General features: G+C 37.0%; 1 protein-coding gene across 15 annotated transcripts in view; it reads left to right on the top strand.

The window, feature by feature from the left end:
• The window catches only part of LOC109478784 (amyloid beta A4 precursor protein-binding family B member 1-interacting protein-like), a 50090-nt gene that overhangs the window by 16182 nt on the left and 21404 nt on the right, over window positions 1–12504 (top strand). For 3 of the 15 annotated variants that reach the window (XM_019780559.1, XM_019780557.1, XM_019780556.1), the window contains exon 2: window positions 7812–7916. The exons of 3 other annotated variants lie outside the window; for them this stretch is intronic. In XM_019780559.1, coding sequence (XP_019636118.1) covers window positions 7813–7916 — 104 coding nt within the window. In that variant the 5' untranslated portion in view covers window position 7812. 9 more of the 15 variants (XM_019780561.1, XM_019780555.1, XM_019780558.1 and 6 more) reach the window with 8 other exon arrangements.

Here is a 12504-nt window from a genome sequence, read left to right as displayed (position 1 = left end):
ATTATAAAAATATGCCTAGGGGTGTTACAATATTTTAATATCTTCCTGTAGCTAGTACTTGAAATATATCTGACACTCAAATTTGTACTTTACATATACTTTGAGCCCTCCATTTCTACCTATTTCTCAAGCAACCATATATAGCTTTCTAAAAAGATTTAGAAACGTGGGAGAAAATAAACAAACAGGTAGGTGCCATGAAGCAATTGTAACAAGGATGTCCTAAAATGTAGTTCTTCACACCTAGGTGTGAAAAGAATTTGGGGGCAAAGTTCACCAGGTCAGCGACCCCACTTGAGTAATGTAGAGAAGGTACAAGCAGAAGCAGTGTACAGAGTAGAAGATAGATGACAATCCTAGCCATCCCCCACAAACTGGGAGAACATTTATCTCTGTCTAGTTAGTATGGAGGAGGCCCAGTGTGTCTTCCTTTGTTGAAGAGCCTTATAAGTCTTCATGCTGTGCAGAGTTCATAAGGTCAGTCTGTCAATCAATGCTCTTTGTTAGGTAAGCGTATCTTGGTGGTAGGTTTGAATTGGTGGACAGAGATGTTACTGAGTGAACGTGCTGTTCAGAAGTAAGGTGAGACTTTTTTCCTGTATGATGTTTTGGGCAGATAGTTTGTTTGGAAATTGTCAGGAATCGAAACGTAAGCAGCTGAGGAATACTGCAGATTGTGTAAGAAGAAAATCCCTGTAGGCTGTACTAGTATCCAATTTTTTCTTTCATTAAATTAGATTCCCAAAGTCACCCATGGTATTTTTTTAATTTCTGTTTTTTAGCAACATTCCGTAATTTTCTGTCTTGCCTCAAAACTACGATTGCTATTTGTGAAGGATGACATTTTTTCCTGCACGTGGTATAAAGAACTGTTTAAAACCTGTTTGTAAATAGAAAATATCATACCTTGATTTGTCGCATGTTTTTAAAGGTCGTTGAGGTTTGACCATTAACTGCAAAAAACAAATAATCCACACAAATTTGTCCCTAACTGCCCATTTTGGATCAAAGGATTTTTAGAGGAATGAAGCTTGGATAAAGATCATTTGTAGTCGATAATAATGCATATGTTTGCAACAGTCTTTTACCGAGCTTTACTGAGAAGAACACTGGAGATTTAATATCAGTCAGATCATGCATTTTAGATGTCTCCTTTTTTAACTTGAACTGTACTGTTAGTGGAGCATATAGGAATTATACATTATTTTTTTGTCTCCAAAATGATTTTGTTGACATTTTAAGCAGTGCAAGCAGGCACTACTGTAATTTACTATATGTTCGCAGTAGCAAAAGTTCACGATCTGAGAAAAATGTTCGCGAAACTATACGTTCGCAGTGGCAGCCGGTGTAGGAAAAAGAAATTTGGCGTAATATTTGTTCACGGCATTGATGAGTTTGTGGTACAGAAGTGACTGCAAAAACTTTGCGAATTACAGTATTTTATTGGATTGTGTTTGGGAAACATACCATACAGTGGCACCACGCTTTGACCCATCCAATATAATACAAGTGCCCCTCCTATTACCTGTCTGGTCGGAATTGGAATTTGTTGGTCGTGTTCCAGCCGAGGTCACTTCCAATCTCATCTAGTTATATGATTAATGCACAGCAGCCCCTCCCTTCTCTTTCCCAGGGCATTAATCACATAACCCTGGGAGGGAGACTTCATTGCTTGGTCTGACCTTGTTATAGAGGAGATATGTACAAATGTCTCTGTGATCGGATGTTAGGGGGAGACTCGTGGACTTTCCAACTTTTGGGTCATCTCATTATAAAATCTGAGCAAGATTTATAGATAAATGTGACTCTAAAGAGGAGGGATGACATTGTTGGTACATAGTGATTTTTATTGTCAATGGCACAGCATTTTCCACATTGAGTGCCTCACAGAAGGGCCATTAGAACAGAATGAATGTGTAATATCAAAATCATACTTGTTGTCAAAGTTCAACAGCAAAAAAAAACATCCTTTTCAGGGTCCTATTATCCATCTTTGTTGATAGCATTGAATTTTTGTCATTGATTGTTAATGAAATTTGTAACGTTTACAAGTTCTAACTTACCAATAATTTTTATTTTAATTATAAAAGTACATGAATTTTTGTGACAATTTTGTAGTTCATTCAGCAGATTTGTCAGCAACAGTGAATATGTCCAAAGAATTATAAGTGTATCCTGTACTCAGCTTGGAAATGTTATGTTTTGTTCAAAGCTGTGAATTATGTAGTTATGAGATGCTTTATGTTATGGCCATCGACTATGAAATCACACATTATGAAAGTACTAAAATAAATGGCCCATATGAAATGCATAATTCATCTGTCTTTATTCTTATTTCATTGCACATAACATTACAATGACTGATGTGAAATAGAACAATGTCCAAATTGCTTTCACTTTGCTCAAGTTTAAGCAGTGCGCAATATTTTGCATCATTGCATTCCTTATGTTGGAAGCCATTTTGAAAGCTCCTCCTGTTTCCATGGAGATTTCTATGGCATGATGGGAAAGATGAACTCATCGCTGCTACATTACTCATGAGATGTATATGATGTCATGCATGAATGGTCCCTTGGGCACTCCAGGGTGCATGTGTGCAAAAATGTGTCCTCTGGCCATGTTGTAACACCAGGGCTGTTTTAGAAAACGCTGAAGTTATGGTGGCTTTGAACATTCTGGAGTGACTTACACTGGGTAAGTTCTCTTCCTTACAACTACAAGGAGGTTTGCATTACCACGTGATAGTCCTTTGGCCCGGTTATTTTGGGGATGCTCCCCTAGGTGAAAGAGGAAGACCTCTTGCTGTGTCTGGCGTGGAAATGCTCTGTCTCCGACCGAATCCCAAACGCTTCAAAGACAAGCCAGGAGGGAAGCCAACTGGCGGGAAGTCACGTTTTTTGGGCGGTCTGGAATATTACGAGGATGCATCAATTTGATCACGTTGACATCCAGGGAGGATCGTAACTTCCGTAATATCCTCTGGGATAGAGGTAGCGTCATTGGTTGGCACAGACTAATTTGATTAGTAAGAAAATCAGTCCAAAATTCTGGGTGTGTTCTGGGAAGTGCGGTAGTTGTTCAGAACTGAGCCAAGGAAAAGATGTTGAGGTAAGGTTTCCTGTGATATGTATTAGATGATATCGTATATTTTGGCTTCATCAATGTTGATTTATCCCATTAGTGATAATTTCTTTTACTGATGTTCATATACTTTAAGTTATCAACATCATCTTAAGGGGGCTTCATCAGTTGATTTATCTCCTATTGTTTAATAATGAGGATATCAGGATGTGTTGATCGTGAAATAGATGATGCATACTTAGATATAACAGAGGAGTTCATATGTGAAAGTCATACACAGTACGGTATAGGTACCATGGGAAAAGATGGTTGAGTTAGAAGATGTTTGCGTGCAGTTTGTGGTGAAGTTTATGGTAATTTGTCAGATGTTGAATGGCCAAGGTCAGGGTCTGAGGTGGTGAAAATGTGGATGATGTCATGGTACGGTGGCAGCAACAATCTGCACTTGTGGCTGATGACCTTGCACTTCATCAAAAAGTGTTGAAATTTGAGTGGTTTCGGAGGAAGTGACACAGAGTGCCTGCAATTGAGATGGTTTATCCGTATCCCTATCGCAGGCTCAAACCAGCAGATATATACCCTGTCAGAATGAATTTTTTGCTTGGAAATTGTTGGATAGTGTTGTGTATAACAGGTGATATACAATGTTATCATATCTATGTTACAAATGTGAAAAACTACATTGTCCAAGTTCAATTAGATTTATTCACGAAACATAAAGAGAATGTCACTCTCGTAAGAAAATTGTAATAATATAACGATAGACCTTGCCGGTTCGTGACTGGAGATCATTTACATTTTATATCCTGAGTGAGCAGGAGCCTGACAGGATAGCTTGTTTGTTGGGTGTGATAACATCAGGAAGTAGGAAGGGGAGTGAAGTCATCCATGCATGTGTGTGAGGTCCAGGATACCAGTTTGTACCTACTCACACTTCTTACTTGTGAGAGATAGAGCTCATTTTGGGTTTTTGTCACAGATTTGCTGAGGACAATCTGAGAAAGGTAAGTCGAAGATATATATTATAGGGGATACTGGTATACTTGGGCAGAAGAATGAAACTGAGTGTTGAGATCTAACTCAGGCATCTGTGTTTTCGTCATTTGATGGAATTTTGCCGCTCATGACAAAAATTTTATCCAATCGATCATTTTTGACACAGAAAAATTGACATGTTAACACATGCAAACAGAGGACATTAAAGTACTATTAGTCTACCAGCAAAATTTGCATTTCAGAGGGTCAAAATTTTCCTTGTTTCGCAGATCCAGAGCATGCACCCAGACCCTCCTTTGGCACAAAGTATCATTATGTAAAACAAAATTTGATGGAAAAAATTTTCAGGACACTGAATGAAAGTCATTGAAACTTCTACAACTTGTATACAGTGACCATACAAGAGATTTTAAGAAAATAATCACAAATTAGACAGGTGAACACTATAAACAGGATTTAATGCTTGGGTCAAAGGGGAAAATAATCTAATAATAGATCACCAAAAAGTTTTTGTAGAGGATATGCAATTGAGGAAAGATAACAAAACTTTGAATTGTAGATGGTGGAGTTCCCTGATTATCAAGTACATGTAGTAGATATGTATGCTGAAGAATTATAAATCAATGGTACAGTAGGTTTTCCATAAACACTTTTCCTTGTTCCTTTTTAACTGAATCAGACCTTTTAGAGTTTATGTAGCTAGGTAATGGTTGGTCTGGATTATTTTTGGAATACCTCAACTGTCTTCCCAAAATTTATATAAAATAGTCCAATCAATGAAGGATTAATCAGCTGTCATGATTAACATTTTAGTTTAATCCATTATAATCCTTTCAGAAACACGGATGCATAAATCATTATGAATTCTTCTTTGCTGGTGTCAATCATACTTATCAGAAATAATTCCTAAAGCCATAACATGAATGATTTAAATATGTGTGCAAAAACATTGAACAAAGAAGACTGTTACAACTAGAATGCTTCTTGCTAGTCTTAGTATCATCAGCAAGTATTGTGAGAATTTCTGACTCATGAAAATATGATAGATACAACATAGAAAAGTGATCAAGACATTTTTTAAATTTTACTTGTACTACTTTATTTCTTGGGAGTTAAAATCAGGGTCATTTTGTGCTAAAATTATCTGAAAAGTGTACCGGCAGAATTTTTTTAAAATTGAAATATTGTCATATGTCATCTGGAGACCTTTGCTCTGTAGAGGTTTATTCGACAGCCATAAATACCATGCCTGAACTTGATACTCCTGAACCGTACCAAGGATACTGTTGTGGCAATACCAACAGTTGTTGTCATCAATAATAACTTAATACTGATTGCTTTTTGCACAAAAAAAGTAATTCATTTGAAAGGGAGAATGAAGGCAGCACTTTTCACAATGTTTCATCATTGCAAACAAGAAAGCAACAGTTTGCCAAAGTCTTAGGTTTGGTATTTTGCATTAGAATTTATTTAAGAAATTAGACTGTATACCTTGACTTTGTGTAGAATTTTTGTTTCTCGAGTTAACAAAGAACTTCAGTTTTCACACAGAAATAGCTTTTATGATTGTATCCCAGCTGTTGTTGAGATACAATGACTTGCAGCTTCTATAGTTACTGACTAATAGCAGAGATATGTTATGAAAAGGCAGCAATAAAATTTACAGGTCAAATACATCACATACTCTATGGGATTTTATTGTAGACCAGTCTTTTATGTCTGTAAAAAATTGCTAGAATTGAATTTGAATTTCTTAAAGGTTGTAGACAAATAAAAAAATCACATGTTGATAGATTTCTGTCATTGTAGGAAGTTGCCAAAAAAGAAGCTTGCTTGGAGGAAATTACTTCATGCCTAAACAGAAACTTGGCAGCTCGGCGTCATATTTAATTAGATTAGTGAGGTGTGATTGACTAAACATGGAAGTGGATGTCACAGTTTGTTCTGACATGTTTGCCTTTTCTGTTTGTCAGCAAACTCCCGAATGACCCGCTAATTAGTTTAGATAAGGTCATCCTATATGACATCATTATCACACCCGTGGGAGCTTTGAAGGGGTCTAATAGGTTGTCATAGTAACTGACGAAAGACAGCGTATTTGCAGTTGAGCATCAAGCATTGTTTGTGAAACATACCGAATATTTATTACTGTTGAGAAACAGCCTACACATCTGTCTAGCATCACATGACTCTTTCACAGCCATCGAAAAGCAGTATGCTGTTACCCCCATATTGAGGATGAAGTGGTTCCTTCTTAGTTCACATACATGTTCAAGTAGACTTCTCCACTGCAGATAAGGGGGGATTTTCCAAGTAATCCGAATGCAAAACTTATCCCGGTAATGCTTTCACAGTTGCTCCGATGCCAACTTCCATATATGGGTAAGCTGTCTGAAGTCACATGGTTGAAAACTGACAAGCCAAAGTCATGTAAGCCTCAGAGGGTCAGCTTGTAAAACTGTTATTGTGGAGACTGCTGGGCCAGTTCTTATTTGGAGAATTATTTTTGCAAGAGAATTTGTATCTTTCAGGATAGGTATTCTGGTTGTACAGGTATGGATTTGCAGCTGTTTTACTATCTTAATTGATATGTCAACATTTGTTGATATGATGTATATGCATTTTGATATGTAAGAATTAACAAGGACATTATATCATATATGCCCTGTATGATGTTTGTCCTTGGAATAAGATAATATCATTCCGTGTGTGTTCTATGCATCTGTTAATTTATCGTTCTGTAGACACATTTTTGTATGTTTTGTTTTCTTGTTGTATTCATCATTTATGTCATCATTTATGTTAAGTTTTCATGTCTTGTTGTAAAGTTATGTCGATATTATTGCATTAGTATGTTAGGTAATGCATTTCACATTAGTACAGTAAGATTTAGAATGAGTCTTTGATACCTATGATTGTTTGTATGCTCTGAGATGATTGTTTAGGTGAAGTTTATGTTTTAATTACTAACTTCTAAACAAGCTTCGTTCTAGTTCTAGACTGATGCAGAGGAAGCATGAAGTAAGGCATGTGTATTTCCCCCCCCTTGTATGGCCATTCCTGGCACACCATACAATCTGGCCGACATAACAGCCAAGTGTCGACTGTTGTGTGTAGTCAGTAGGTTACGGGCTACGCCATTCTGTCCGTATGAAGGGAGGACAGGACCTATATGTCATGTTTTTAACAATAACCCTTACCTTAGAAATATTTTCAAACTCTTCGTAAGATATCTGCTTGAAGAAAGAAAGAAACTTTAACCTATTTAGTAATTCTAAGCATGCTTGTGAACCCTCTTCTCATAGTCCATAGAGAAGCTAGAGCATAACAAGTTCCTCTCCCAACTTTTTCCAAACAAAGTCCAGACAAAGTTCTTTGTATTTTGATTATCAACATTACTCACTATACATATACTAGGTAAAGTAGACTGAGCATGAGTAATTTTGTACTTTGACTTCCCTTTCCTTTACTCTGCTTGGCTTTTCTATACCGGAATCTTGGCATGTGTTCTTCTCAGAAATGGACCGGTCTCTCTAACCTGCCGTACTGTAACACCCAAGTATGATATTGACACTTAGCACACGGAGGCTTGTGGCTACAGTCTGGTGTTATTGTTGCCTGTTGTCAGAGTGCCAGCATTCCTCCATCTAGTACGTACATCTGAGTTATCCCCGTAGCATTTTCCCCGTACACTTTATCCCCATGTTTCACACTCCCTTGTCCCCGTCTCCTAGTATGAAGGGAGGACTGAGGAAACCGAGGTCAAGCCTCCGCAACCGCGGAATGACCGTGGACCAGGCGCGAGCGGCGGGGAAGGTAAAAAAGCGGGTACGATGGCGGTAAGTTCAGGACGAGAATGCCAGCTGGAAAACCGGAGGCCACACTAACACGCAGACTGGAGTGCCAGCATGGACTAACGTGGTAGTTTTCCTTCTAGATTTCAGAGTTTAGTGCCTGCAGCAGTCTAGTGGAGTTTGCAGAACTCAGAGTCAACTGCAGCATGCAGAAATGTACAATTGTTTTGTATTTGTTGCTCACAACAAGAAGGAAAGTTTAGGCCTTGTAGTGTACAATTTATCAGAGAGAACACTTTAATCATTTGGAGAATGGTACTATACATAATATACTAATGTGTAGTGAGAGAATGCTGCAACTTAGTGCAAGACTTAGATACTAAAAAAGTAAGATAGATCAGTTCCTTTAATTCTAATCTTAATGTTAAAGATAAACCTATTTTTTTATGTTATGCTACATATAATTTGATACCGATGAGTATTGGGTATGTGTATCTGTAACGTGGACTATTATTAGATCATTGAAATGAGTGACACATCATAGAACATGTTATCTGAGATGACCCAGTCTGATATCTCTATAACGTCATTAAAATTCCTGGCCAGTACTCTAATTATCTGGAAATACAATTACTTCCTAATGATACATGTACATCTCTCAAAAAAAATGATACGCAAAAGCTTGTTTGTGTTTTAAACAGACGGAAATATTAACATCGACTTGGATACCGGTATCTTTTGAGTAGATGTCATTATCTGTTGATACTTTGTAACTGGAAACCAGGAAGTACGATTTTGTTCATGCGAAGAAAACATTATACCTTCCCTTCGGCATCAGTTGAATCAGCTATGAGAGATTCCATTTCAATTTATAACCATTCAATAAGGTACATGAATTAAAAAGTAACATATTCTATCCTTGAGGTCTTTGGTTGCCCCCTTCTGGTGTATTATACTTTTCAATTCAAGGAAAATCTTTCATAACATGGTGAAATTCGACCTTTGGTCTCCTTGAGTGATTAGGGTGAGTTAGCTAGCTACAAATCTCTTTGATGACATACAATGATGGCCATTCTGATTATGATGAGTCAGAAAAATCAAGGATTATATTTCTGTGACAGTCTTTTTATCTTCGAGATGAAGTCATCGGAAAGGAATTGATTTACGGCTCATGTTTGCAATGTGAAATATGTTTTTTAGAAGCCAGGCCTGCAGCAAAATGAGTCGGTGATTTCAAAATATGTGACATTTTTGGGTCATTTTGCGTCATTATGTTGTGATATACAGTAGTGATGACTTCAGTTGAAAAGAATGGCTTTGGAAATTTCTACTTCAAAACATCATCCTTTCTACACTCCCAATGTGGAAGTTTGTTTTGTTGTTGGAAAGACTGAAACTTAAAGGAAAATTTATTTATTTATTTATTTATCTTATTCATTCATTAATGAACTTTTGTTAAGCTAAAAAGTAACAAATTAATTCGTCATTATCTATACTTGAAGATGACATGAGCCAATCAGTGTAAAGTCATAATTGAAGGTATATAAGATCCTCAGTCATAATGCCCACAGCACTTATTATTTCTACTTCAAAACATCAGCCTTTCTGCACTTCCAATGTGGAAGTTCGTTTTTTTGTTTGAAAGATTGAAACTTAAAGGAAAATTGATGAACTTTTGTTTAGCTATAAAGTAACGAATTAATTCATCATCATCAAGACTTTAAGATGACATGTGCCTATTATAATTGCAGTAGGTAAAATCCTCAGTCGTAATGTTGGGCATGTAAAACCCCTCGCCCGTTTTGTGCTTCTCAAAGTGAACGTGCCCACAGCACTTATTAGATTGGCCGAGGAGTGTTTTTCTGTGTTGTGAGGTAATTACATTATCCAGGTCTTCCCTCCATGACGGAACGCCGTCCTTTTCTGGCTACTCTTGATTGGAGATGTTAGGCGACTCGTACAAGCCTGATTTTGCGAATGACGTCGTCTGGAAATCCAAAATCCGTTGCAAGAGTAAAAAAATAGCACTAGCTTTTTTTTACAAAACATGCTCATTTTAAGAATGCTTGGACATAGACATAATCATTAATTTGAAAAGAGGGGTTACTGTACATATAATGGTAACAATTCTGTCATTATGGAAGCATTCACAGCTCAGACTTTTTTTATAGCAACTTCTTGTTGGGTGCAAGTTTGTATGTGAATCACTGCCTGTCAATAGAAAGGATTGCTATTTTTTGGGGTGTAAAAGAACAGGTCAAAGTCAATGCATGACCTTCAGGAAATCAAGTTTGAAGGACATTAGAGAGGAGTTCAGTCAGACAGAGAGGATTATGGGATTTAGGTACACGACAGTTCGCTCAGATTCGAGACGACTTTCCGATCATCATCTAATTTCTCCAGCAAGAAATCGTTTTTGACAACTTTTGCGCGGAAACCCTGACGCCGTTCTCGTCATTCCTGAATACCGCTCTATTGGTAACGACGTCACATTTTCACCAACCGTGTCTCACGTAGACACCCATCCCCCAGACAACTCGTTTAGCTAATGCCCTCTCCTGGTGCTGATCCAAGACTTCACTTATATCTTCTTTGTAAATCTCACATGAAGCCAGGGAGCTTAGCAATCTAATTAGAGCACCGCTGGTCATGGATATGCCGAGTGTCTTTCACCAAAGTCTTTGGGGTGGGTAAACCGAGAGTTTAGAAATGCTAGTGAAGTGGTCAAAGTTTGTCTGACGGCATTGCCATTGTTTTTACTGTAATTCCTGATTTTTTCACGTTACTTTTATGTTCATGGTTTTTGCAGTCACTTCAGAATTAAATCTGTAATAATTCACTGACTTTCTTTTTTCTGCACCAGCTGCTACCATGAACATAATTATACAGTAGTTCCATGAACACCTCCATTTTTCTCAGGCCGCAAACTTTTGCTACCATGAACATGAAGTGATTTACAGTACCAGTTGACTTGTACATCAATTGAAATGCCCCCACTTTTTGTCAGCAATATGTGATTCTGTAATAATTGTCCCCATCTAAGCAAAGGTTTGACCAAACATATATCTGTCTACCTTATGTCTTGCAAATACTAAACCTAAACTGACATAATATGATATTATGTCAGTTTAGGTCAGTATTCTGTGAAGGTCTAGTAGCCAACTAATGAAGCATGCAGTGTTGTCCATGTTATCCTCTGTCACCTCATCATGTATGGAGGACATGTCAGGGCAGCATCCAATTTGTCCTCCTCCAGATCATCCCTACATCCATCAAAAGGTGACATCATCTAATGTAATGGCATTCAACTGTTGGTCATGTGACATGAACTCTGATTGAAAGGAAACCCTGTGTCTGACAGTCATGTACCATTTGTCTAGGATTTTTGAAAATTCTAAACTTCTTTCATTTTTATAGCTACAAACTAAAGAATGCTCATTAAATTTGTGACACAAAATTTCATGAAGTACAATTCTCAAATGTTTGATTTAGAGTGTTTTTATATCTACGTAACTGTTTTAGTTATGTCTCACTATATACAACATGGCTCAAAAATTACTTTAAACTTTTTTTTGGCCTGGCTAATCTCTTATTTGATTAGCATGATTGTTATAGTGAGTACATACATGTATCTCAATATTAATTTTTTGAAGTTAAAGATTGACTTCTAAGACTTATATAAATTTAAGTGCTTTGCTTGTACAATTTGTATGTCATTCAAACTTAACTTGCTGGGCATAGAATTATATTATAAGAGTTATGTGTTAGAGTTGTGTAACTGTAATGTAAAAGTACTCACACTGAGACCACCATATGGTACCTGCATGCTTGTTGCTCGTAACCCTTCAGTGCATATTGTGATTGCGTTAATTCACTCAATCATGTTTTATCATAAGGGCTACTGAACAAAATCAGAATCAGGAATGGTGATTTTACGCTAGGAACATTGTTGCATTCATGTATGTAAATCCTGATGTTTTCAATCAACGCACATTTTCTTTGCCACTTTTGATTTCAAGGCTAATGCCAATGTCTTGGAAAAGAAAAGCTGATAGATTCCAGCAAAATATTATCTGTTGGCTCGTATTCATTTTAAAACACTTGAAAGTTACGAAACCTACAAAGTTACAAAACCTACAAAGTGTAAGATAGGCATGCCTCCATTATGTTGAATTTACTTATGGCATACCTTTCTAATCTCTAAGTAGATCTTGGCTGCAAGACGGTATCCGGTATCAAATTGGCAAGAGAACTTTTCAAATTCACAAGGTATTCATTCATTGTTTGGCTGGTGTAAAAAAAGAAACCAGTACAAAAAAGAATAAAACATCTAGATATATGGTAAAAATAACCCTAGCCTAAACCTCTGGTTTGAAAGTGATCATCATCAACAGTTGTCAGAGCTCAAGTCATAAACTTGCCATACGGCTAGCACCCCTAGCTAAGACCATCCATCTTCTGTGGCAGTTTTTTCATCATGAAGCAGACTTTATCTTCAGTATTTATTGCAGCATTCATATTTATAAGCCATCAGTAGAGATAACTACTAATGAAAGGCTATCAACTGACATCAATCACATAATGGTCCAACAGTCAGTTCAAAGTCTTAGCCTATACTTTAAATGTCAGAAAC

The sequence above is a fragment of the Branchiostoma belcheri genome, unplaced genomic scaffold (assembly GCF_001625305.1).
Source record: "Branchiostoma belcheri isolate BF01 breed outbred unplaced genomic scaffold, Haploidv18h27 scaffold45, whole genome shotgun sequence".
Taxonomy (NCBI): Eukaryota; Metazoa; Chordata; class Leptocardii; order Amphioxiformes; family Branchiostomatidae; genus Branchiostoma; species Branchiostoma belcheri.
This window is presented reverse-complemented; position numbering and strand designations above follow the sequence as displayed.